We start from the raw sequence: 25,308 nt of genomic DNA, 5'->3' as shown, positions 1-25,308 counted from the left end.
TTCATCCACTGGGATCTACCCATCCATGGCCTGCTGTAGTTGGAGAGCCCAACTAGGGCCACAGATGCTGCAGCCCCACACTTTGCCCTGGGTAGACATGAAGCAGAAATGGGAGCATTTAGAGGGAGAGAATGAGGATGGCTGCACTCCCCCTGGGATAGCATGGATAAGGAGCTTGGCCCTTGGTGTTCACCCTGCTGCTCCAGCACACAGCATCTGCCCTGAGCTCCAGCAGCCCTGGAGGCACAGCCCAGGGCTCTGCAGGACACTTGTGCCCATGACATCACAGCAGGGCACAGTTGGTCGTTGTGTGCTCGGCAGGGCCGCGTCAGTGCTGCCATTGATGTGTGGGTGCCAGCTTGTGCGGGCGGCGGGGGCTGCGGATTGTACACACATCAGCCCTGGGGCTGGTGGCAGAGAGGGAGACCTCAGGGCAGGAGTGCATCCCACTGTAATGCTGTGGGAAGCTCAGCAAATCCCAACAGGAGGGAGGTGTGGAATCCTATGGGGAACAAGGCAGCACTTGGGGTATTTTTTTTTTTCCTTTCTTTAGGCTGCAAATGGACATGTTCAGGCACATGGGGCTGGCACTCAGTTCCTTGCCCTCCCTGCGCTCTACCCAGGATCACAGGTGCCTAGAGTTCTCCAGATCCCTGGCTGCTGGGCAGGGCTGGCCATGGCATTACCAGCACTTTTTGCTCATCGCACCAAACCCTCAGAATTCAATCAAATGTATTGGAACACAACGAGCTGCTCCACACCTCACCTGGCATCAGTGATGGAATGGTGGCTGCTCTGTTGTCACCCCAACTCAGGGGTGGTCCCCCACACCCCAACAGAACCCTCCCTGGGTCAGCACCCACCGCCTCCCATCTCGGTGTGCCCCCATCACTGTGCCACCAGGAGCATCCCCATGTGAAGGATCTCTGTAAGCTTTGCCCTGCTGTGGTCAACCTGTGGCCATTGGCTCTCATTTTCTTTTTCTTTCTATTTTTTTTATTTATTGTGTAAACAGATAACCACTTCATTTTTTTTTTTTTTCACAACAGTGCAAGTAAATACCAAAGTCAGCCCATTGAACTGCATCTTCTACAAAGGAAATGTTGAAGCACTTAAGGCAAGATTCTTTTTCAGCTCTGACTTCAATTTAACACTGGAGAAATATTGGACTTCCAGGTACTGATCAGCTTAAAGAAACTTGTATGGGAAAAGTCCTCCTTTTCTTTCTTAATTGTATTTATTCTTCCATTTAAAAGGTTTACATTACTATGGAAGTTGATGCTGAGACACATTTGTCTCTGACTTCCTTTAGAAATCCATTCGTTCTTGCTCACTTGTCTGTCTGTTGTAATGTAAAGGCACACAATAAAGCTTTATGCATTTATTAAAATATACAGATTTTGGTAAATTTAGATTTCTTTTGTAGTATCTTGATAATATATATATATTTATATATATTATATGTATAGTTTTCAACAACACAATCATCTGAAAATAAAGATCACTCCATAATGTATCTGCATATTTTTTTCTTTCTCGTGACACACTACAAGACCCCATTGTACAATGCACCAATGGGCTTCTGGAAACCACAAAAATAAAGTAAAATAAAATAATGGAACAAACTCTTGTAACAAATACACCAATTTCATACCAGAACTGCAGAAAACTGTTACACCAGAAAGTACCATCTGCAAAAAAAGCAAGATCTACATCAGAAAGACCGAAAACAAAACGAGAGAAGTGAGGATCATTTACAAGCTGGGGCTGTGACACCGGTGTCGCTCGGGGCGTGAGCCCTCTGCTGTGCAGAGGATGCGTGCTGGGTTGTGTTGCTCTGGTCACAACCTGCAGAGGGACCGAGATCTCATTGGGCTGGTCTGGTGGATGTGAGGTATTTCTGCTCCACGCTTTGGGCTCCAGCAAAGGCATGCTGTTTCCTGGCATGGAGTGGGACCGTAGTGGTGCTGGCAATGCTCTTTTGTAATGTGGTGGCTGCATGAAAATCTCCTTTTAGGGCATGGAGAAATATTTGGGTTGCAGCAGCTCTTGTACCAGCTTCCTGGCCCCTCTCAGCATCCCAGACTGGCCCTAGGCTAATGTTGCCTACAGGTGATGGACCAAATGACCTTTGCTGGTGGCCCTGGGGATGTGGGCAGCCATCCTGCCCTGCTTCCCTATGAATAGATGAGGATGGGATGGAGATGGGGAAGGGAAAGTGATGGATAAGGGGTAGGAAAAGGATGGAGAAGGAATGAGGAATGGTGGATGGCTGCAGGGGAACCACAGCAGCCAAAGGGCCCCGCTCAGCAAGCTGATAGAACGACAGGTGCCTACAGACGCCAAAGAGCAAGGGATCAGGCTCTCACCAAATGATACTCAGGTGGACACGACAACACACACTGGTACTGCAAACTGCTCTGTAGCAAGAGATTAAGGCTGCAAAAGGAACAACAGGCTTCGACTCAGCAGGGTACTTGGGCACGTGTTTGTGATCCATCAGATGCCTAAATACCGTGCGGTAGTGGGACGTGGATGACCACCCCATGGTTTAGTTTGAGAGCTGGTCAGAAAACAGCAACGATCTTTCTCCCTGAAAGCATAAAGCCAGACCTGCAAGGTGCCATCTCTCCTGCGTATCTCTAAGGCATCCTTCAGGGGAGCAGCAGGGCACAAGTGTCCATCACGAGGGCTTCAGCACCACTGGGGATAAGCATGTAGGACAGCTCTCCAAGTAGGTTGGTAGAGTTTATGTGCATTGTGGAGGCTTTTGGGTGGGATGCTCTTGGGTTTCTGCTTGTAGGGGGGGGAGGAGGGGAAGCACGAGTGGGGTCCAGAATGAAGCTTAACAGGTCCTTTTACCAAACCCTTACCCCCATCCTGAAGCCCTCCCAGTTGCTCCTTTCTGTTTCACTTTAGAAGTGTCACTCTAGAGCAAGCAGCATTTTTGTACCTTTTCACACAGTATCCACCAAGCCAAGGTTAGAAACAGCGTGGAGGCCAGAATGAGTGCTGGGATGTGCCCACAACAGTTCACAGACAATGGGCTGGCTGTTTTGGGAAAGACAAGGTGGTGGGAGCAGTGCCCAGTCCAGTCTCAGGGACACTGCATGGGGCTTACTGACTGCTTGCACAAGTCTAGGTCAGGTGTGATCTGAAAGGAGGCCAAGCTCAGATTCAGGATGCTTGGCTATGCCAGGATTTTGGGATTTGTTTGAGACTGTCTAAAGCAGTGCAAGACGTGGACTAACACTGAATCCTGGTATTCAGGACATTTGGGTTCTGGGCCTGGAGACCAGCATGGAGTGGCCTTGTTGCATACACTTAGTGCTGGAACAGCCATGAAGACACCAACTGATGGGGCCAACTGAGCTGAGCCACCCCCTTGGATGAAAGTGTTTCACTTTTGTGTCCTACCTGCCTGTCCCTCTGGTTAAGCTGTCACTGCTGGGTGGTTTGAGGAAAAAGCACACATGCTAAGGAAGTGCCAAACACACAGGAGTGGCTATAGGGTGACTATACCCCAGGGAAAACCCATCCCGTCCCCCCACGTGGCTCCTTCCACCTCTCAGAGCCCCCTCAGTTTGGCACATCTCCCACTGGGCGCCAACTGGGGCTCGGCAGGTACCAGGGCTCCAGCATTCCCTGGTGTGGGACTCAGCTGGCAAAGCCCTTGGGTGGGTTTGGTTTGGGGTCAGCAACGGCTGCGGCGTGTGACCCGAGGACCGGAGGTGACAGGATGGTGGTGGAGAACAGGACGGGGCAGGGAAGCCGCAGGCCCTTCCTGGCTGGCTGGCAGCACAACGTCCCCCTGCTGCCCCACTACTCAGGTGAGTAGTCCAACTCATCGTTGGCAATGAGGGCCTCTGAGGACGGTTTGTGCCTTCCCTTGCTTTTCGATCTGCTACTCGTCCGATGGCTTTCCTTTGTTCCTGCCATTTGCTGGTATGAGAAGCCCTTGTCCTCGGGAGGGCCCCAGTCCGGGTAGCTCTCACCCTCAGTGGCATAGGAGAAGCCGTCGTCCACGGAGAAAGGGTCAACATCCACATCATAGCGCTGGTAGGTGCTCTGGTGGAGGGCCTCCTCGCGGGCACTGATCTCCAGTGTGCTGTTCCACATCCCATAGCCAAAGTAAATGAGCAGACCTGGGGTGAACGAGAGTGAGAGACTGCTGGGGAGGGCAATGCTGCGCCATCATTCCCCTCCTGGCCCACACTATACCCCAAAGCCACACCTGTCCCCACAGCCCATGCCAGCATTCAGCCTCCTCCATCCAGCCTCCTCCTGTTCAGTGCCAGTTGGCTCGAGCTGGTGAGGGCTTGCTTAGTCTGAGTAAATATTTTTTTGCTTTTATTTTTAAGTGAACGCGTGCTTTCTTTGACGTCTGGTCTACAAACCAGCAGAGTGAGTGTTGTCAGAGTGTGACTGGGGACTGCTGTGTTTAAAACATTGGCTGGGACAGCTGCTTAACCGTGTGACTGTGCCATCTGCAGCCTTGGTGGGAAAGCAGCTCCCAACAGACTTGTCCTGGCCTACTGTTGGAAGCCCACATTTCCACCCCAGCAGCATTCCAGCCGACCTTTTCCCTCTGGATTTTTTTTAAGATCTCAGTATCTCTCCTGCCAATATACACAGCCCAATGTGCCCCGGGTCCAGCACACACCAGCAGGATGATCTCGTAACCACTGCTGGCACCTGACAAGATTTCAGATGTGCACACAGGTGCAATGGCTAATCACAGCAGACTGATTTGATGCTCTGAAACCACTTTGTTTCTAAAGAACAGGTGAAAGGGCTTTGTCTTGATTTGCTCCTTCACTTATTGGCTGAGTGAGCTACAATCTCACTCATTCAACCGTGCATCTCCTCTCTAGCCTATGGGCTGTATTTGGCTCCACAGTAGCTCAGCTTAGGCCTCAGAGGTGCTCAGAGATGTGGTGCTTCAGGAATTACCTGTGAGAGCTGCCTGCCTCCCCTATCCTTACTCTGAAACAAGAGGATGTGTGGACATGGAGGAAGAAAGCTGGTAGCAATCTCCCCCAAGGGCTGGAAGCTAAGAAACTGTTCTGGATATTGAAGGGAGATTCAAGGCTGTTCGTGTGATGAACAGACAGGACTTTTTCCTTATGGCAGGCAGCAGCTGCCTCCAACCTTTACAACAATCCACTTTCACACCTTCCCAATGGGAAGAGCATCTACTGGGGTGCTCAGCCAGGGATGGCTGTTTTGGATGCTGGCACCAACGTTCAGGGTCTGCTGTCTGTAGCTGGGGTTCCTATGGGAATCCTATCTGTGTTTGCTCATATGGCTGCTATTTCTCTCTGAGGAGTCCTTGGTTCTGATATTCCTTGTTGCTTCAGTTCTCTGTAGTCTGATGTTGAGAGCCTTCAGGAGGAGCTATGAGAGCTACTTGGACAGCATTGCATTTTAGAAATGTGGTGCTTCAATCTTGGTGTGGGCTGCTGAAAGAGCTCAGGCAGGTGAAATAGCAAGAAAGCAGGCAGATTTCTGCAGGAATCCCACCTACTTTCCATCAGAAGACTCATCAGAACAGTTACCTTAACGTGAAGAAGTTTGCTTCCATCAAGGTGACATTTTTCTGGAGGTGTAATTTTTGTGTTAGTTTGGGGCCTTGATTAACAGACTTCTAAGAACTCCAGCATTATGAGGAGCAAATGCAAGGGACTGGGGTGAAAAAAAGCATTAATCAGCAACGTTATTACCACCCTTTCAAAGCAGGGTCAGTACTAAAATAATCTGGGACTCACCCACAAAACACCAGACAGCAAATCGGATCCACGTGACTGTGGAGAGCTTCAGCATAAGATAAATATTCACCAGCATGGCGAACGCGGGGACGAAGGGGAGGCAGGGTGCCATGTAGGGCAGCTTCTTGGGGTTCTCTGGCTGCTGCAGGATGACAAACACCAGCACGACGATGAGAAGGATCATCAGCACAACAAGGAGAACGGCCCACCAGCTCTGCTCAGAGATGTAGTCTGACCCGAAAATAATGAAGGAGCAGAAGATGAACATCAGGACGAAGAGCAGGAGCACGCAGGTGGTGACTGTATGGCCGGTGGCTACTGTGGGCCGATCCATCTTCCCAGGCAGCCCCAGGTGGATCCGCATGGTGTAGTAGCGAGGGCCGATCAGCTTCTTCAGCTTGATGAGGTAGATGTTCTCAGACTCATCTGCCTCAATCCCCGAGGTCATGTCGACTGTGCCGTAATTGGGGTGATTCACATTGTAGGTGGATTTATCAGATTTCCCAATGAGCATCTCATTGTCCCCCAGTGATGGAAGGTTTTTTGCCCCACACGTGTTGGTTGGTGGGCCTGTGAACTCCTCTCCTTCACTGCCTGGGGAGCAAGCTTCCTTCTCACAATCAGCCAAGATACCCTCTTTCTTTTTGGTGTGCTCCTCAGAGAGGAACTTGACAAAGCCATCGATGTCACTCTCAGGCTGGTACCGGAGGAGCAGGACACAGACAGACACCAGTGTATAGGCAAGCAGCGTGCCAATGGACATCATCTCTATCAGGTCCCGGAGGCTGACCAGCAAGGAGAGCAGAGCTGCGAGGAACCCGGAGACAATACAAGCCACCACTGGGGTTTCTGTGTAAGAACTGACATGGGACAAAAACCTGCAGCAAGAAAATGGTTATAGAAGGTTAAAATTGCAGATTGCAGTGACTGCTTGTTGTAGTTGCCCTTACCTGGCTGGGAAGGCAATGAAGAAAGCCAAATGCTTGTGTACATACGACTGACCTGAAGAGCAGCCCATCACCAGCCATGGCATAAATGACTCTTGGCATTGGGAAGAGAGAGCCCAGCAAGCTGACTGTCAGGCCGGCCACAGACCCAATGGCAACGATGAACTTGGCTGCATAGAAACCACGTGCCACAAACATTTCCATCAGAGGGGACTCGGTGTCGATGGCATCGTATGGCACCATCAGCGTGAGGATGATGCTTACCTGGGGAAGGTAAGATGAGTAGGACAGAGGATCAGCTGCAGCCCTGAGCTCTGCTGGAGGCTTGCAGTTACAGGGGCTACTTCTCAAGGGTGGGAAACACAAAAAAAACTGAGTTCTCCTGTGGAGAAGATGTAAAATGCAGATGTTTGGGTTGTGTGTGATTTACTGTGGTGTGGTTAATCCAGGGACTCTGCTACCTCGGTCTCTGCCACCGTAAGGCAACAAGGAGATAACCTTGACCTGAAATTCCTAGTATAGACATGCATTTACTGGGTGCAGAGAGGTCGAACAGGCTGTGGCTAACCATGTGTGTCCTGCCCCATAGAACCATGCTTGCTTCAACTTCTTCCAGACTCACAGTGGATGGCTGTACACATATAGCTAGTACGTATGGACGTGTATTCATATATATACACATATAACAGGTACTTACGGACACATATGCTGTCAAACACGCAACGAGTGAGGCTGTGATGGCATAGGGAATGGAGGTGTTGGGGCTCTTTGCTTCTTCTCCTGTGGTAGCGATGATGTCGAAGCCAATGAAGGCATAGAAACACGTTGCAGCCCCTTTGAGAACCTGCAGAGAGGACGCAGTGTCTCAGTGCCAAGAGGGTGGCTAGCACCCAATTGGGAACAAGTGATCATGCAAAACCATTTTGTGCTTATTTAACTTGCACTGGGGTGTAGTGTTAGGGTTGCGTGGAGGCACTGAAAACACTACAGATCCTGAGGGATTTACTGACTCCCCATCATTCCACCCCACAACCATTTATATTAGTAGAGACTTGTAGCATGTTCATGTGTTTCACATTAGTGGGACTTCTCACCAGGCAGCAAGATCTGCTGAACAGAGAGAGAGAGAACATGGACAGTCAGATGTGCACCACTCTCCAAACAACCTCTGCTTTCCTTGGAAGCCACAGACAGGTTGGAATACTTGGAAGAGGAATTATTTGTACTGCTGGTTATTTTATCACGTTTTTTCTTAGTGTACAATATTAGCATGTTTATAAGAAACAAACACTGAAGCTGGCTAAAGACTGCATAGCTGTAAGGAAAGAGCTAATTTGTAGTTGCAAAGCCCTTGCATGCATGTGGCTGGCTGGATGTTGCATGTCCATCACATCTGTCTCAGTTCTTTAGCGATGGAGCACACAGGAGAATTCACCTCTTTCAGGGGACAGTCTGTAATTCCCTTTTCAAAGCATCTCTATGCTTCCATGGATCTCAAGCTTGTGTTGTGGTAGATTAACTTCTACAAATGATTTCAGAGAGAAACAGCCATCTGAAAGCCATAGGAAGACCCTATTATTTTTCATGCATTTTGGGTAACGTATCTTTTAAAACCATGTATTTTTTGCCAAGGGAGGTCTGGAGAATTGAGTTGGAACCAAGCTCCTGTTTTCGGCACTCTTTTTCTGCCATAAAATAGGAAAGAAAAATACAGGTACCATCCAAAAGTAAATTTGACCTCTGTTCTTAAATGGGCCTGAGCACTGTGCTCCTCACTGCCATGATCCAGAGGAGAAATGCTGATTTACAGAGGTGGAGGGACAGCATGTCTGCTTGGGATCCTTTTAGCAATCAAGGCTTTTGGTGTACTTTACTTTCTTGCTTATTTTTCCACATAAAATCCCAATGGAGTCGAGCAGTGTAAATCTGAGAAATTATCTTGGGCTTAGGCCAGCTGAGATATTTTCAGACTCTGTTCATCTTTGGATAAAAACCAGTGCAAGCAAGCTAAAAAAGCCAAATATGTCCAAATTCTCAGTAAGCTTTGAGGGAACATCCACAAAATAAGCACTGGCAGGTGGCATTATGAAGTGCTCAAAACAAATGCTCAAGAACATTGTTATTGAAGAGCAGCCAACATAAGTATCTCCCCCTCTGCAGGGGATGGGCAGGATCCTCCTGAGCTCTTCCTTGGGCAGCCACTGTGTTTTGCTGCTGTGAGCCTGATGATGAGCGACATTTCCTGGTGTATGCTTTCAGATGCTATTTGGCTAGGCAACAGGGCATCTAGGAAAAGGACTGAGTTTATTTTAAGAGTGGCAGGAGATGCAGACAAAGCATTGCCGTGTCCCTCAGGTTTGGCAGGGTGAGGAGGGATGGGCCCAAGCTGGGAGCTGGATGCCTCTGGCCAAAGCTGGGTGGGCTGAGCAGGGCTAGGACCTGAGGAGTGAAGTGGAAGCAGGGGCTGCACACCACAAGCAAAGCTGAGCACATGTCAGGGGTGGCACCACGTGGCCCACTGTGCACAAGACTTACCCCCGGCCATCCAAATGGCAGGAACTGCCCTTCAGACCAGTTGTCACTTTTGATGAAGAAGAGCCCGGCAATCATAATGAAGACCCAGACTGCCAGGTTAATCACATTGAGCACGTTGTTCAGTCCCACTGAGTTCTTCACACCCATGGCCACGATGATGGTGACGATGATGGCAATGACCAGAGCAAGAAGGTCAGGGTATGACTCCTCTCCTTTCCCTGGGTAAGAGAAAAGAGGTGTGTCACTGTTTTTCTATAGCTAGCCTAGGTGACCCTTCCCACACAAAAGATTCTATGACTCCATGAAAATGCTTTTCAGATCCTGAAGTTTTGCAAGTACTCCTAGTTCTCATTGCAAAGCTGGTCTCCAGGTGACCATGCGACTGCAAGGTAAAGCTCTTTTACTGAGGTGATAAATCCTGATGCCTCAAGATACTGTTAGGAGTTTTTGGAGAGAAGAAAACAAATGATCATATCCCAGTTTGCATCACAAATTAAAAGTCAATCAAACCTTAAATTTTCACAGCAAAGCTACAAGACAGCTTGCTGTCGTTACTGATAAGAGCAGTGGGCTGTTGCTGGTCATGCAGAACCACCACAGCCCTGAGCTTCTACATGTCAGTACTACAGGCTCTCCCTAAAATCTCTGTGTGGGTTTTAACAGGGCTGAGCAGAGCAGAGTGTTCCTGTGCTATTGTTAGCAGCTGAGATAGAAATACATTTTTTTTCTGAGGTTCTGATCTGCTAAATGCTGGTTTGGTCCAGAGAGGCTCAAAGTATTGGGATCGTGTAACCCTGCACCTAGAGCCCGGACCCTGAACCAGATGCAAAGTACCAGAGGCTGATGGATGGTAAATAATGAATGAAGCCTAATATCCATGTCTCACTTCTGACGAACTTCCAATTACATTTCAGGTCCTAATTAACGGAGGAGGCTCTGCACAAAATGATGCACATCTCTCCAGCCCGATTCTCACCAAGCCCGTTCAGTGTCCCAACGCTGCTGATCATCCAGCGGCTGATGGTGTGGTTGGCCAGTGAGTCAAACATGCTGCTGAGGGCACTGGCACCCGCTGCTGTGCCGATCAGATACTCCAGGATGAGATTCCAGCCAATGAAGAATGCTACAAATTCCCCCACTGTCACGTAGCTGTAAGTATAGGCAGAGCCTGTGGTCTTGGGGACCCGCACACCAAACTCAGCGTAGCAAACACCTGTTTGGAAAGAAAAAATATTTATATATTGAAATTCATCCACAGAAAGCATCTGTGGGCAGTGTGGCGGTGTGGTCGTGGTGGCCCTGTTTCTATACAGTAGCTTTGATGGTGACAGATGTTTCTTCTTCATCTGATAGAGATGCTAATGTGTTCTGTGTTGTTTTCTCCTGAGATGCTGTGTGCCTGTTCTGGGTCACTACAATGCAGGTGCATGCATGAGCACTGCCCTGTTCATCCTGCTCTCACTCTACCCATGCCAGATGAGTCTAAAGCCATCTCACAGAAAGAACTAAGTTATTTTAACACAAATATTGCTTGTAGATCTCATACAGAGGATTAACTGCAAAACCATAAAGAAAGGGGAGAGGTGAAAAGTGTGTAACTGGAGCTGCTTGGGAGGAGATTTCAGTGAGATTTAATACTTTCCAGACTTACTACATCAGGGTATTTTTCAATAAAATCCTGGTCCTAACACACTTCTATCTTGAAACAACCATCAGATTTTATTTAGTAGTCGTGGATGGACTAAATCAGAAATTCCCAGGGTGTTGGTCAGGGTAAGTGCTGGCAGGACCACGTTGGTGGGGTCCTTGTCCCTGGCTACAGTTTTCAACATGACTCTTCCAAACTGGAATTCTACAGGGCTGGCCCAGCTATGAGAACAACAAGATGTCCCAATCATCCAGCCCAACACAGTCATTATTCAAAGCTGATTAAAAATGCATGCATTCCGCAAAGGTAAGGTATTCACGGATAACTGCAGGCCTGAATGATTTATGAAACAGGTGCTCTGGTGGGGACAAGTGTCTGGTTTCTGTCTTTGATAGCTTTAAAAATCATATAATCTTTCTTGGCAGCAGTACTTTCAGCCAGCGACAAGATAAGGCTTGAAGAGGGTTCTTATTGATGCAGGGCGATAATGGCAGAGCAGATACTTCTGTATGTATAAAATGTTTGAGTTTCCAATTACTCTACAGGGATTCCAAAATAGTAATCTTTCTCTATTCATTGTATATTGCAACCTGTAGGGTTTATCTGCTTTAGGTTTCAGTGTATATTAAGAAAGAAATCAATCTTTATCATAGCATGTGGTAGCAGTCCAGGGGGCTGAGATGTGCAAGACCTGAGTTCACCCCTGACTGCCACTGAGTTAATAGCAGGTGGCATTAATAATGGCATTTTAATTCACAATGCTACAGGTCCTCCAGCAGAAGTTCACAGCACTCCCCTCTGTATGCATGGCTTAAAAAGGAAGATGATATAACTTATTAGGGCATAGATTTTCTCTTATTAATCTCAGCTCTATCTGTAGTGTAGTAGTGATAATAAAACTGCATAACTGAATGTTACTCTGTGCATATGGCTGTGACAAACCCACAGTGCCATCAATCTCAGTGGCATCCCCATTTCCCAGAATGATTCACAAATTTCTGTGGAACCGGGACCTTGCAACACTGCTAAGTTCCATTTCTTCTTTGCAGGCACTATTTCCCCTTTTGATGCAAAAGAAATCCTGACCTCCATGAACCTCTGCTACCGATGGCCTCGTCTCTTCTTAGCCACTTCCAAGCATTACAGCCCCTCCTAGCACCAGCAATCTGCAAGACAATCTGGAAGGAGCATTTTCATCCAAAAACCCTGGGCTAATTTGCAGGTAATGGGCTCTGACTTGATAACCAAGGGTGAGCACTGCCCGAGCTGTGAACCAGAACAACTCCTTAAAATCCATCCATGCACACTTGCAGGATGTGAAGTGAGAGCTGAAATCCCCACTGCAGCCTGTCCAGCTCCCAGCCCTTACTGGGTTTCACTTGCCAAAAATGCGCTGCTGTTACAAACAACAGCAGTGTCAGTGGTGAAGCAAGGAAGTGGCCAAGGAGATAATGAAAACACTTTCCCAGGGCTGCACAAGCAGGGGGGAGATGAAAGCAGGGCTGGGAGCGACAGGGCTTGTTGGGCCGGCAGGAGCTCCCTGCTGTGGGGCAGGGCCCACAGCTTGGGGGAAAAAGGCTCTTTTTGGGGACAACGTGTTTTCTCAGAGAGGACCCACCCAGGTTGCTCCACTTCATTTGGTTTGCATCACAAAATGGGCTGTGGGGGATGGGGAAAGCACAATAATCCGAGGACTTGAAAAGTAAAGTCAGGTCATTCCCATCCCGCATTGAAGTCCTTTGTCACTGAGTCAGGTTTCCTTGCCCAGCCCACACACGCAAGCTGGATTGCCAGACTGACACAGCATGCAAAGTCCTGTGAGCAGGGAGAGCGGGGGCATCACATCATCATGTTAGCGCTGATCTGGAAAGGACAAATGCCAGCAGTACTGGCTTATGTGGAAACTGCAGCTCAGGCCATATGCTCAGCTGGGTTCACGGGAGGCAATTCGCTGACTTTTCACTGAAATATATAATTCCTCCCTCTCTGCACATTGCTTTGTTTGCTTTGTTTTGTTGGAAATTCAAAGAGTGATCCTGAGTGAACAGGAGCCAATAACAACATTTCCAAAGGTAGAAGAGGAGCTGCTGGGCTCAGCCCCACCTGCACTGTCCTGCTGGCTCCTCATACCTGGGCACCCCATCTGGGTGGGGAACACCAGTGCAAAAGGGGCTTTCAGTGTAAGGAGATGTCATTACCCCTCAGTGCTGTCTGTGTCCTGGGTGCCATTACCTCATGGATGTTCCCAATGCCACGAGACCAGTGCTGATCATTGGCATGCTGTTCAGCCATGAAGGTAGCCAGAGTGTACCCAAGACCTCAGTCAAAACCTACCAGAATGACTCACCTGACAAGATGGAGGCGACAGCAGCGATGATGAAGGACACGATGACTCCAGGCCCTGCCATCTCCTTGGCCACCAGGCCGGACACCACATACATACCAGTGCCCACGCAGCTGCCAACACCAAGGGAGATGAGGTCGAGCGTGGTGAGGACCTTGGCCAGCCGTGTGCCCTGGCCTCCTGCTGTCCCTGTGCCCTCCAACATTGACTCCACAGGCTTGGTGCGCAGGACGCGGGAGCGCAGAGCATGGCCTGCAGCCCCCCATGGCACCCGCCGTGGGTCCAGACGTGACAGGAGGCTGCTCATGGCTGCTGCTGGGTGTCCCAGGCTGAATCCGTGCTCAGGGCTGTGACCGCATTACCGGTTCTCCAGTGATGGCAACCCAGCTGCAAGAAAGAGAAAAGGTCTCACAGCGTCTGTTTGAGCTGAAACAGCAAAGGAAGAGGTGTTATCCCAGGGGGTAAGTTATCAATATCATCCCCCACACAGCAGGAACCTGAAACCCTCCAAGTGCCCAACCAATACCAAAAATGCTCCTGGGCAGCCACGAGGGGCTGGGGCACAGCAGGTCACCTCTCTGAATACTTCCAAATGCTGCTGCCTGGGCCTGTCTGCTCTACATGATGGTTACACCTTCCCAGTCATAAAATTGTCTCCAAGAGCTTGAATTAGCTCATGCTTTTTCCTCTTCAGTTATACTTTCAGGCACTCTTCAGACACAGCCCTTTTCCTTCCTTCTCTTTCTCTTGTTTTTAACAGACTGCGTAGTTCCCAGGCAAGAAGAAATGACCTCCTGGTGATGTGTGATGTCTTCGAGCAAAACATCAAGAACTGACGATCTCTGCATACTGATACACAGAAGTAAAAGGAAATACTGTTTCTTTAATATGCATTTTAGCCTGACAGTTTCCTTCCTGTTCGTGCAGAAATTTGTTATTATTATTATTATTGCCCTGGAGCCAAAGCAATTATTCTTTCAGTCTTTACATCCCAAACAAATTACATTATGTGTACAAGGCAGCCTTGTCTTGCTGGAGTTTATTAAATAAAACACAGCATTTGTTTCAGCTTTTGGTTGATTGCAGTTCGAATTGCTCTGATCTTCACCTTGAGCAACCACAAGCTGAAAGGATGCATGTTCTAGCTAAGGATAGTAGTGAAAAATGGTTGCCACCCTTGAGTGAATGTGCATCTTTGAGGTGAAAATAAGAGCTGGGTTTGGCTGTTTCAGGGTCACATGCCTGTGTGCCAGCATTTTAGCCATGGGGGGAATAGCTCCTCTTACCAAAGCAGTCCCCAGCCCAAACTCAGCTTCTCGTACCCAGAGCTGTTGCACAGCATCTCCGAGGCAAGGCATGGGCTGATGCAGAGGTCTTGCTGCGTTTCACCCAACTGTGTCTAATCCTTTATTTAATTCTTTTCCTTTGCAGGTCTTTATCAGTACTCCGTGTTGAGCTGGAAGGACTTGAGTGGGTCTGCCTGGGTTTGCATCAAACAGACCTCAGCTAAGCAGAACACCAGGCAGAAATAGCTGCCTGATTTATGAACAGCATCAGTCCAGATGCCCTTATTTCTGTGCTGTTTCCTCTTGCAGACTGTAAGGTAAGAAAATAATCTTTTCTGGCCAGTGGCTGGGGTGGCAGAGGGCTCTGAGTCGCTGAAGGTGATGCCTCAGTAACAGCTGAAATGAAGTTACTCTGTAAGTGTGGCTGTACTCAGTGAGAGTGATCATTTGAAAGTATCACTGATATTTGAGAGCAGCATATTGCTACTCCATGACTTGGAAACATCCTCTCCCCACTCACAGCCTTAGGAAATGCCTGATGGAGGGACAACACCTGCCTGGGGCAGACGGCTCATTTCTGCCCTGCTCTACCAATACCCCCAAGGACATGGAGAAGCAGGTGGCAGTGGGGGGGATTTGGACAAGAACGAGGTGCAGGCATTGCTCAGCGGTTGCATTCATCTATTCCACAGCTATGTAAATGGTGAAGTCTTAGGAGACTGGTGTGAATCCACAGCCAGAGGGAGGGAGAAAGTGTTTTTCTTGTGTTTGATGGCTGCTCTCCTCACTGAGTACCAAGGAGGTTGAGTGGCGCTGTGCTGGGGGCCAGGGCCAGCTTGGCTAGTTCCGCTGCCATCATGCTCATTAGCAACTGCTGTTTGTACCACAACAGTGCTCTTCATTAGCACAAATGAACTAAAACAGAAATCACATTAGAAGGGGAAGCCTCCATATTTAGAGACACAACTTTCTAAGTGTGCGTTTTGGTGCCAAATTTCTCCTGACCTAAACCTGCTGCTTTCTGCTTCAATCTCACTGCCCCAACCCACATCCACTGCCTGCCAAGGTGACTCATTTAGTCCTTCTGTTAATGAGTGCCCTCTGCCTGGGGGGCTCCGGGATGTCCCTGTGCAAAGCCCTCTGTAAAGGATGCAGGGAACACAAGTAGAATCAGGGTGTTGATGGTGATAGATTAGAAGAGAGAGCTCCAGGTGGTAAGGAGCCAGCTGGGGGGTTCTCACAGAGATGTAATGGTTGGGTTTCCTCCAGCTTTCTCCTTGTAGAAGTCATTATGGTACAGGAAATCCCCCTACTGCCTGCAGAGGTCCCAGTTTGCTGCAGGAAGGTGATGGGAGAGCCTCTTCCTCCTTGCAGCTAATCTAGTGGTTGACAACCCAGCCCACAGAAGGGGGGATGGAATTAATGATCTATAAGGTCCATTCCAGCCTCAGCCTTTGTATGATTCTACATGCCCTAGAAAAGCAGGGTCAGAGCAGACTCCTAGCAAATCCCACAGCAGCAATATTAACGCAGGTGCTTGCGGAGCAAAATTCATGCTTCACTCCAGGTGCAGCTGGGCGTTGAGATGACTCAGTACTCAAACAGAATGGGAAATAAATCTGGAGAGAGACAAAAGCATCCCAATGCCTGCTGATACAACAGCATTTTTGCCCCACTTGGGGCTGTGTGCGGATCTGGGCTGCATCATTGCTTGCAGGAAAGCAGCATGGAGAACTGCGATGCAGGAGCTGCAACCCACGGTGTGAGAGAATAGAAAGGGAGAGTGGAAAATCCCTGCCAGCCTCACTTCCCTGCCCGCTGTGTTGTTTTTAGTTTTAATTACTAGGCTGGTAGCTGTGAGCTGGGCAGTAGGAGCAGACGCAAGATGTGGTTTTCATTACGGCCCGGCAGCAGAAAGAGGAATGACGTCAGCGCCGGCAGCCACGGGGCAGAGGGATGCTGCTGTGGGCTGCTCGTCACACTGCTGCTTTCTGTGTGGGTCTGGACTTTTGTGTGCTCAATTTGCAGCCTCAGAGCACTGCACAGAGCTGCAGCACCTGCCTTTCTGCTCTAATTTGGGGATTTTTTGTTATTCCTTTCCATTTTCTACCTCCATTCAAGTGGAGCAGTTGTTATTTTAAGCTAAAATTATCACTAAAAAGGGAAACATGGTGAAATATTTTAGGTTTAAGAACAGTTTAGTGACGAGACTACTGAAAAACAAGCAAACAAACACAACAAAACCAGCCTCAGGGCTGTTACGTGGTGTTTTTGGTTGTAGTTTTTTTTTTGTCTTTATAGCAAAATAGAATTGGAGGGGTTGAACAGTTCTTTTCTGTTCTTCTTTCATCTGTGTTTGTTTAGGTGCTTTACCAATATTAATATTGCTGCAAGTTGGCCAAACACCATTATCTTCTTCTGAGAAATAAGGAAAATAAACACTAAGTTATTTAGCTTGACCAAAGACATAAGGCAATGGTGCTGCAGACAGGAGTCCATAAGCTCTTTATTCCTGTCTCCAATGCAAGAAAGAGCCAAACCAACATAATCTCCTTGTTTTGCAGCCTCTGGGACCCACTTCCAAAGCTGAAGAGCTAACTCGATTTGAGCACTCATATCAGGACACTGCATCCACAAAGGTGAGCAAAGAGGAACAGATGGAGGTGAAGAAGTGCACACAGAGGTGAAATCGGAGCTGGTTGTGGTGAAGACCAAAAGATCCCTTGGTGATGGGTTATTCTGAGCACTGCTGGGCTCGTTATGTCCCAGCCTTGCAAGCAGCTGACCATAGCTGCTGGGATCCCATAGGGAGAAATATCCCCAGGGTTTGAGGGGTATCCCTCTGGGCATCCTGCTCTGTATCCACCATTGTGCACTTGCGCCTGCAGGAAGCCATCCCATGCAGGCATTCTGGGTTCCCACATGTTTTCTGCCCTTTTTGTCCAGGGAGCACTGACTATGTGTGGTGCAGAGTGCTGTAGCACTGAGCGCCGGGTACTTCTGGCACATCCAGCCATCTGTGAGCGCAGCGCTGTAAGTAATGCAATATGCATGAAGTGCTCCATTTGTGTTTGCAAAAAGCTATTTAACCACTAGGAGGAAAGAAAAAAAAGAAGAAAATTATGGAGAAAGATGTATAATCAATTTGCACATTTCTAAAAAGGACCGGTTCCTCATTGTTGTCTTGAGGTGGTGAAAGAAAAGCCTTGAAGAAGCAGAACAGATCAGTAGGTGGGGGGGCTGAACAGAACAGGGTGACCAGGAACTTCTTGGAACAACTGTGCTGAGGGCTCCTTCTAGGGGACCACATGAAATAACCAAATTGCTTCTCCATCAGTGGAATGGAGAAAGCAGATGCCTAACAGAAGCACGAGTGCTTAATGCAGCTAGCAGTTGTAAGGAAGATGCAGAGAAACCACTCTAAAAACAATGCTCTCCTAGCTGTACCTTGCTGTCATAGTGGACAAGAGCTGCATTTGTACTGAGCAGCTTTGAGCTGAGTGACCAGACAGTCTGTTCTAGAATACCACTCGCTGAAGAAATGCCTTTGCTTTAATAAGATGCAGGAGCAATTTCTGTAATTACTTGGTTGCACTTTCTTGCTCTTCCCCTGTAGATCCATACTTTTGCACCGTAGAATGGAAGTCATTACGGTTTGCTCCAGGCCAGCCATGAGAGCTTTTTAAATTCAACATAAATCACAGAATGGGCTATTTGTTAAGGTGTGAGGCTCTCTAAAGAAAAATGGATTTTTGCTGTTGCAAAGTCTGGCTGATGCATCATTATGACAATTTATTTCGTTTCAGGATATCAACGTGAATTTCAATGGCAAAAACACAAATTACATTTTTCAGTGAAGTACTGATTTAATACTTTGTTGTCCAAACCAGAAAAAAAAAATAATGACCTGTATATCAAACACAGGATCTGAAAATCTATTGTTTTTGTCTCTACTTCTGCTTTGAAGATTGCTGTTGTTACAGACGTTCCTTTACTCCTTGCTAAGGAACTGCTTTTTCCTCCTGGCTGACTCTTACCAGCAGCCTCTCTGGCTTCTAGAAAACCTTCCATGCAATAATTTAGGAATCCGGACTGGTCTTCTGCACTGTAAGTACATCAGGATTACACACACTGTTCAGCTCTTGTTGGTTTTCAAATGCATTTCTCTTTTGTTTGAGCACGTGGTCTCATTAATTAGTTATCGCGTTTCATCAGCAGTTATACAAGTGTAATTGATCACGCCTCACTGCCCCGTTTGCATGATTTTGTCTATGGGCTAATTAATGCAGGAGAGGTTCTCAAAGAAACATGTTTCTCAGAAGGAGCTGGAAGGAGGCATTCCTTCATTGCCTGCTGAGGTCTCCAGGAGGAGCAGTAGTAGATGTAAATCAGCAGGCTCTTTGCACGCAAAATAGAGAGCTGCAGGGTAATTTGGGTGGCTGTAGCTTGTGTCACCAATTCCCCAACAGAAGTGTGAGGCAGATTCAACGCACTTCCCAGGAAGTGAATAACAGATCCTGCTGCTTTTATTACATGATTGGCTGCTGCTTATTATTATTCACTAGGACAAAAAATCCTTGCCTTACATGAGTAATCCTCCTGCAATTCAACAGGACTGATTATATGAGTAATGTGAACACAAGTTGATCAAAGAAGAAGGCTTATAAGAGATTTTCTGTGTTAAGTCATTTATCATCATAAGTCAGGCAAACGTGGAGCAGAACTTGAGCAGTGTGTGGTGTGAGTAATACCTGGCATTGTAGCATGAGTGCTTTCAGACACTTCCCAACAAGCGAGTTATGAATGTACATCCAAGATTAAGTCAGCATATAGGATATTACTAATGAGGCAGAACTGAATGAAGAATGACGTGTTCTTAAAAACACCAATAGCTCAAAAATCATGGTATTATGGTGGTCCTAAGTAATGCACGCAAACAGCCTGGTGATGTCCTTGAGTAACAAGGGAATGGGTGTGGGTAAACATGCTTATGCCTAGCTTAAAGCTGGGTTGTCATTAGAGCCCTGGTAGCTAACTGTGTGCTTGTTCTTCACCTCCCTTAGAACTGAATTGAATAGAATAGGTGAAATATTATTGCTGTGGTTCTTGTTTGTGCCGGAGCTCCTGGCCAAAGGAACTTGACACATTACTGCCTTTTATCTTAATTTACTTAGTGTGGAGCTGGTGACCCTAGCTATTAATTGCACATCTCCTGGTCCCTGTTGCTTCCCCAGCCAGTTAATGAGGCAGTGCATGGGCTGGCACACACCTTCTGTTGCCCAGGTGCTCTGAAGAGGTGCTGGCAGACCCAAATGCTTGCCGGTGCTGTCAGCTCGTCCCAGCCCAGGGCAAAGGGCAGGCAGCAGGCATACATTTCCCTCATTGTCAAACCAGGGTGCCCACATCCCACTAGGGCACTGTAACCATATTGCTGGGCGTCAGGGAACAGCTGCTCACTTGGCACAACTTGACAGCTCCATCATTAAAACCTGGTTCAAAATGCTCTTGGGCACATCCTGCTGCTGTTGGCAGAGTGCATCCAGATGTGCTAGTGGCCTCTAGACACAAGAAAGTGCCTTCAGCCTCAGATTTTAAGCGTGTGTTGAAGGAATTTGCTCAGAAAGACCCAACCAGCACTCAGGGAGCTCAGAAGGAGTCAACCAAAGCACAAGGCTGTATCCCAATTACCGACAAGGCATTGGCAGCAGGAGTTGGTGGTTACCAAGGGCCAGTGCTCAAATCCTGCTCACTTGTGGATAAAACACACTTTTTTTTTTTTTTTTTTTTTTTTTTTTTAAACTATGCTTACATAAGGTTTCTATGCAACATCTCCCTCTCAACACTTGCAGCACAACAGAAGGAATCTCCCATTAATAATCCATCTCCCTCCATGCAGCAACCCACCTGACCCCTCTAACTCTGTACTCTCGCAATTAAATTGCAGGATTTGAAAAACCTGCTCTTCTTGTGTTCATCTGCCAGATAGATTTAATTTATGGTGTTCCATCTTTCAGTAAATTATTGATACAGCTGTCATGCAGAGGATCAGAAACAATAGGATCACATGCTATGCGGCTCTGCTTCACTGTTTTTGTTTTGTCAGTGCCTGGATTTCCCTCTGACAGTTTTATTTCAGGGAAAGAGTAGTTTTTTCCCAGGGACGTTCCACTGAGGTGACAGCAAGGAATCATCCACTGTAGCAGCATCAACACTAGCTGAAGTGCTCAGCCCCAGCTGAGCCCCGAGCTGATGCCTGCACCACCCAGGGCCACTGTGTGATGAGCCACGGGAAATAAACATACACAAGAAGAAAATATCTCAATACTAGTAGGAGGTTTCCAATTTAAAACCATGATTTTCAACATCTTGTTGCTTGCAAATGAAAAAAAAGTATTAGGAATCTATGTGGCCCATGGATCTAGGTTAGAAACTGCTCCTATTGGCAAAATGGGTGGTTTAATGAGTTCGGTAGGTTCACCCTGGATCTGAGACTCTGGCCAGGCTTTCGCATCCTTAGGAAATGGCTTTAAATGTTTTCTTTGTTTCTTGACTGGACCATTTTGTGCTCTTTTGGGCCCAGTCATGGCTTTATACTTTAAGATTATGGTTAAGCATATACATTATGATGATCTTAATAGCTCAGGTACCATGAAGATAAAATTTTAACCATTTTGGAATTTAGATGTCAGAGAAACTACACATATTCTATTAAAGTCTACTGTTATTGTCATAACCATTTTTGTTTTTTCCCCTGAAGAGCCTATTTACATCTCCATAAACCTTTGCTATCCTATTTGCTTGAATGCGGCAGGGTCTTCACAGGAATGCCATTAATTCACTCACTGAGAAATGGCTCTGTTCTCATTGAATTTTCTAGAAAAAAAGGCCTGTTGGATTCAAAGAAAGATGGATGAAATCTTATTATATGTGTATGATCTCAGAACTGAGGAAACAGACTGTCTTGTGCTTCAAGAAAAAAGCAGACAAGTCAGCCTATATATATATCCTGCAAAATATTTTGGACTGGAATACTTTCAGATACGATCCCATCTGAGACTCTGCAGTTTCATAAAGAATACATTCTCATAATTTTCACATGATCCTAAAAAATTATCTAGGGAGGGGTAAGATACATTTTCACTTCAGAGTCATGACTGACTCTCCAAGGAAACTGATCTATATTTTCAACTAATTCACTTTACTGCAGTGTGAACAAAGGGGTTTATTTTAGGGAGAGTTAATAAATGGAGAAAGTGGGAAAATTGGGGTGTTCAAAATGCAAGTTTGTCACTGATTTGTTCTGCTCTTAGTATGTGGTCAAAACTCCCCTTGGGAATGTGCTTGTCTAGAGCAGAGCCTGGGGCATCTGGTATGTCCTTGTGTCTGACTGGGGAACTAGAGATCAAAGGTACCATCAAGTCCACTGAGTTCATTTTTTCTGAACAAGACACTAGCTTTCACGCTATTACTCCTGCAGGAAGTCCCATGACTTGCTTTGCTTTGGCTAAGTTACAGATTCTGGGAGGACATCAAATCTTGACATAAATAGATGGAGAATTCAGAAGGTTTTCTGATAGTTCCTTCATGAGGTCATCAGCCCTCCACTGTTCAAAAATGTGAGCTCTCACTTAAATCAGAATGCCTTGACTTTAGTATCTCAGCACCCATTTCTTTCATGACTTTCTTTGGCAGACAGAGAAGTAACTCTGCCTGTTCATCTTTTTCTGTAAAGGCTTTTAGCCTCATGAATCAAGTCATCTACCACCCTCTTTTCTAATTAGTTGAATTGACCAGATACTGTAGGTCTTCTTTTATAAGACTCTTTCTTCAGTACTTTCAATTTTGGCTTTTCTTTCTTTTTCAACTCCAATACTATTGTAATTTTTTTTTTCTAATGTCTATTTTATTCTCTCACTCTCATTTTGCAAGGAGAGATTAAAACTGAAGAGCAATTGTATGAGCCTTGTAAGGTCTCAGTCCTGTTTAAGTGTCTGTGCTTTTTAAACTACATCAATGCCTAATGTACACATTGCCTCCTTCATATCTTCTCAGATATGTACTGCATATTGGACTTTACTTTGAGTGGTCCCAAACTGCTTCATCTTCATTATTTACCCCTCACCAGTCTCTACCTTTTTTGTCAAAGGTTCTGTTATTTCAGTACCTTTGACAGATGAAAATGAGAAATAGCATTTGGGCCTTGGATCCCTGCAATAAAACCTTACTTTCCTGCTCTCATGCAGCAGGGGTTCCCCAGGGAGATTAATGTTTTAAGAACAGATAATTAGTTTAATCTAGGTAACTTTTCACTCTAGTATTGCTTTTAGCTTGTTTGGTTTTTTTTGTTTACAGTATGTTGTTCGACTACAGCAAGTCATATGCCTTATGTATACCAACAGAATGGGTATATTGTAAATACCTTTAGCAATCAGACTTTCAATCTCATGACAGTTTTTGGGCAATTAAACAAATACCTTGGCATGCTAAAATGTACTTACCTACCACTTAGAGACACTGGGAAGATTAATTAGTTCATATGTTAGATTAAATCAAATACGGCCCTTTTGAGCTGAGAGTCTTCTCTGGGGCTGACAAGAGAAATACTGCTTCCTATGCCTCCCCAGAGTCTGTGCTGATTTAGGAAGACCTCTATCAGACCTCTCTAGGCACAGACTGTCACGGGGAGGCACTAAGTCGATCTGTCTAAATGGTCATTTGATAGGTCACGAGACCTGAGCTGGAAAGTAATTTTGAGACAAAAAAAAACCCCAAACAGATGAGGATTTTTAATAAAGTGATGCAGAGGCACATCTACCCGGGGTTGAGGCAGGCAGGCGGTTGATACTCAGCAGTCTGAAAATACCCGTGTGGAATCAATAAACAGCAGCGAGCCGGGGGTGACGTAAAAAGGAAGATAACTCCATTACCAGCCTCCTAGTCGGAGGGAGTTCTGCCCGCGCCGCCGCCAGGAGAGGCCGCGGAGGAGCTGGAGCCCCCGGGCCGCCCCGTCGGGGTTCAGCACCGCGGACAGCGCCCGGCTCGGCTCGCCCCGCGCTGCCGCCCACCCGCCCTGCTGCTCCCCGCCGCGCCGTCGGGCGATTGATGCTGCTGTTTTCTCCCCCATGCACACTGCCCTCCTGCCCGCACTGCCTCTACCTTCCTCTCTCTCGTTCGGTGAGGCAACTTGTAGCCAGAGCTGCCTTTTCGCTTGGGCCAGCCGGCATTTATCCCCTCTCTCCGCCGTTCTCTGTTTCCAATCAATCCCGTGCCGTCAGCCCTGACGTCCCCACCTCCTCCCTTCCAGCGAGTGCCACTTTGTCAACACGGGGCTGCGGCCGCCCGGGGCTGAGGGATGGGGCGGCTCTGGGGTCTCTGTCCCAATCGGGGTCTGTCCCAGTGGCCCGGAGGAGCCGCCGCACCGCCGGTACGGGGCGATGGACGGGGTGACCGCAGTGGGGCCGGGGCAGAGCTCTCCCCGCCTGGAGTCGCGCTGCCCCCACCTCCCTCCCGCACCCCGGGATGCTCCGACCCGCTCTTCCCAGGCGGTGAGGTGGCAGAGCGGGGCGGCGCCTTCCCCCCACCCCAGCACGCTTCGTCCCCTCTGCACCCCCTCGGAGCCTTGCGGGCACTCACCGGGCGCAGAGGGCAGCGGGCGGGCGCTGCTGCGGGGCCTCCGCGGGCGAGCAGCCCGGCGGGGACGGCTGTGGTGCTGCAGGCGGCGGGGGGGCTGCGCTGGGCACCGGCGGCCCCGGCTCCCGGCCGCACACGCAGGGCGGAGGGAGGAGGGAGGGAGGGATGGAGGAGGGATGGAGGAGGGCGCTGCAGCTCCTCAATTATTTAGCGCTCCCCCTCTCCCCGCCTGCCGCATGTGACCGGAGCGGCAATAGCACCGCGCCGCGCACTGCTGGGCATCCTGCCGGCCCCAGTACGGCCACCAGCGCCGGCTGCCACCCCGCTGTCCCCATCCATCTGCCCGCCCAGGTGTCCCGAAGGCTGCAGCCCGCCCGCCCCCAGCGGCCTCCTCCGAGGATGGGTTTCGTCACCCCGCAGCAGGAGGGAGGGGGACGCTCCCCCTCTGCTTTCTGCCTGAGCCGCGCAGTGAGATTTGGGTGCTAATACTGTAATCCCGGAACAGGCAGAATTAAGATTTAAATGAAATGCTTCATGTATTCATGTATTGCGGCACGCCGTGGTGCCCAGTCTGTCTGGGAGGAGTTAGCAGGGGCAGGATATATTTTATTTTTTGTATCCATAGCTGCTTTTGAGAATAGCTGTGCAGCATAGTCAGGATAATTCTTGCTTTCCCACTATGTTTTTAATTCTAGATTATTGCTGTTTGCTTCCCTCCAGAAAAGCTCCCTTCTCTATCTATCTGTATTACCCTCCTGCAAACAAACTCGAAAGGGTTTCATCTCCAGGGGTGTTTGGGGAGGATCATATTTCAGTCTCCATTACAGCATCATGCTGTAACCCCTAATGTGACCCATTCCCAGCTGCGTGGTGTGCCCTGGAGCTATTCATTCTCTAACCAAGGAAACAAATGTCTGCTGGTAACAACAGAAAGAGATCCTTCAGCCCCAGTTCTGCTTCAGAAATCAGTGCCTGTGAGAGACGCAACAAAAACCACATCACTGGTGCCAACCTTCTGGGGACACACGAGATGCAACACCGTGCAGATAAGCCCTGCTGGGACGTGCATGGTCCTGGCTTTGGGAAGGGCAGTGGACCACTGTCATCTCTGAATCCCTTTCTAGCCTCATTTCTGTGGCCCTGTAGATGT

The 25,308-nt window shown here is 48.0% G+C and overlaps 1 protein-coding gene across 2 annotated transcripts; it reads right to left on the bottom strand.

The window, feature by feature from the left end:
- Nucleotides 1-1,368: 1,368 nt before the first annotated feature.
- SLC7A14 (solute carrier family 7 member 14) lies at nt 1,369-24,535 on the bottom strand. Of its 2 annotated transcripts, none has more exons than XM_072344273.1 (8): nt 24,162-24,535; nt 13,246-13,629; nt 10,227-10,463; nt 9,251-9,468; nt 7,413-7,559; nt 6,771-6,979; nt 5,769-6,646; nt 1,369-4,145 (listed from the first exon to the last, which is right to left on the bottom strand). In XM_072344273.1, exons 2-8 carry the CDS (start codon nt 13,547-13,549, stop codon nt 3,823-3,825), a joined length of 2,316 nt encoding a protein of 771 aa, XP_072200374.1. In that variant the 5' UTR covers nt 13,550-13,629; nt 24,162-24,535; the 3' UTR covers nt 1,369-3,822. The 2 variants fall into 2 exon arrangements, with proteins under 2 accessions (XP_072200374.1, XP_072200375.1); XM_072344274.1 differs by lacking the exon at nt 24,162-24,535 and adding an exon at nt 23,685-23,828.
- Nucleotides 24,536-25,308: the final 773 nt, after the last annotated feature.

This window comes from Excalfactoria chinensis, chromosome 9 (genome assembly GCF_039878825.1).
Source record: "Excalfactoria chinensis isolate bCotChi1 chromosome 9, bCotChi1.hap2, whole genome shotgun sequence".
NCBI classification, from domain to species: Eukaryota; Metazoa; Chordata; class Aves; order Galliformes; family Phasianidae; genus Excalfactoria; species Excalfactoria chinensis.
Note: the sequence above shows the minus strand (reverse complement) of the source record. Positions and strands in the feature narration are given on the sequence as shown.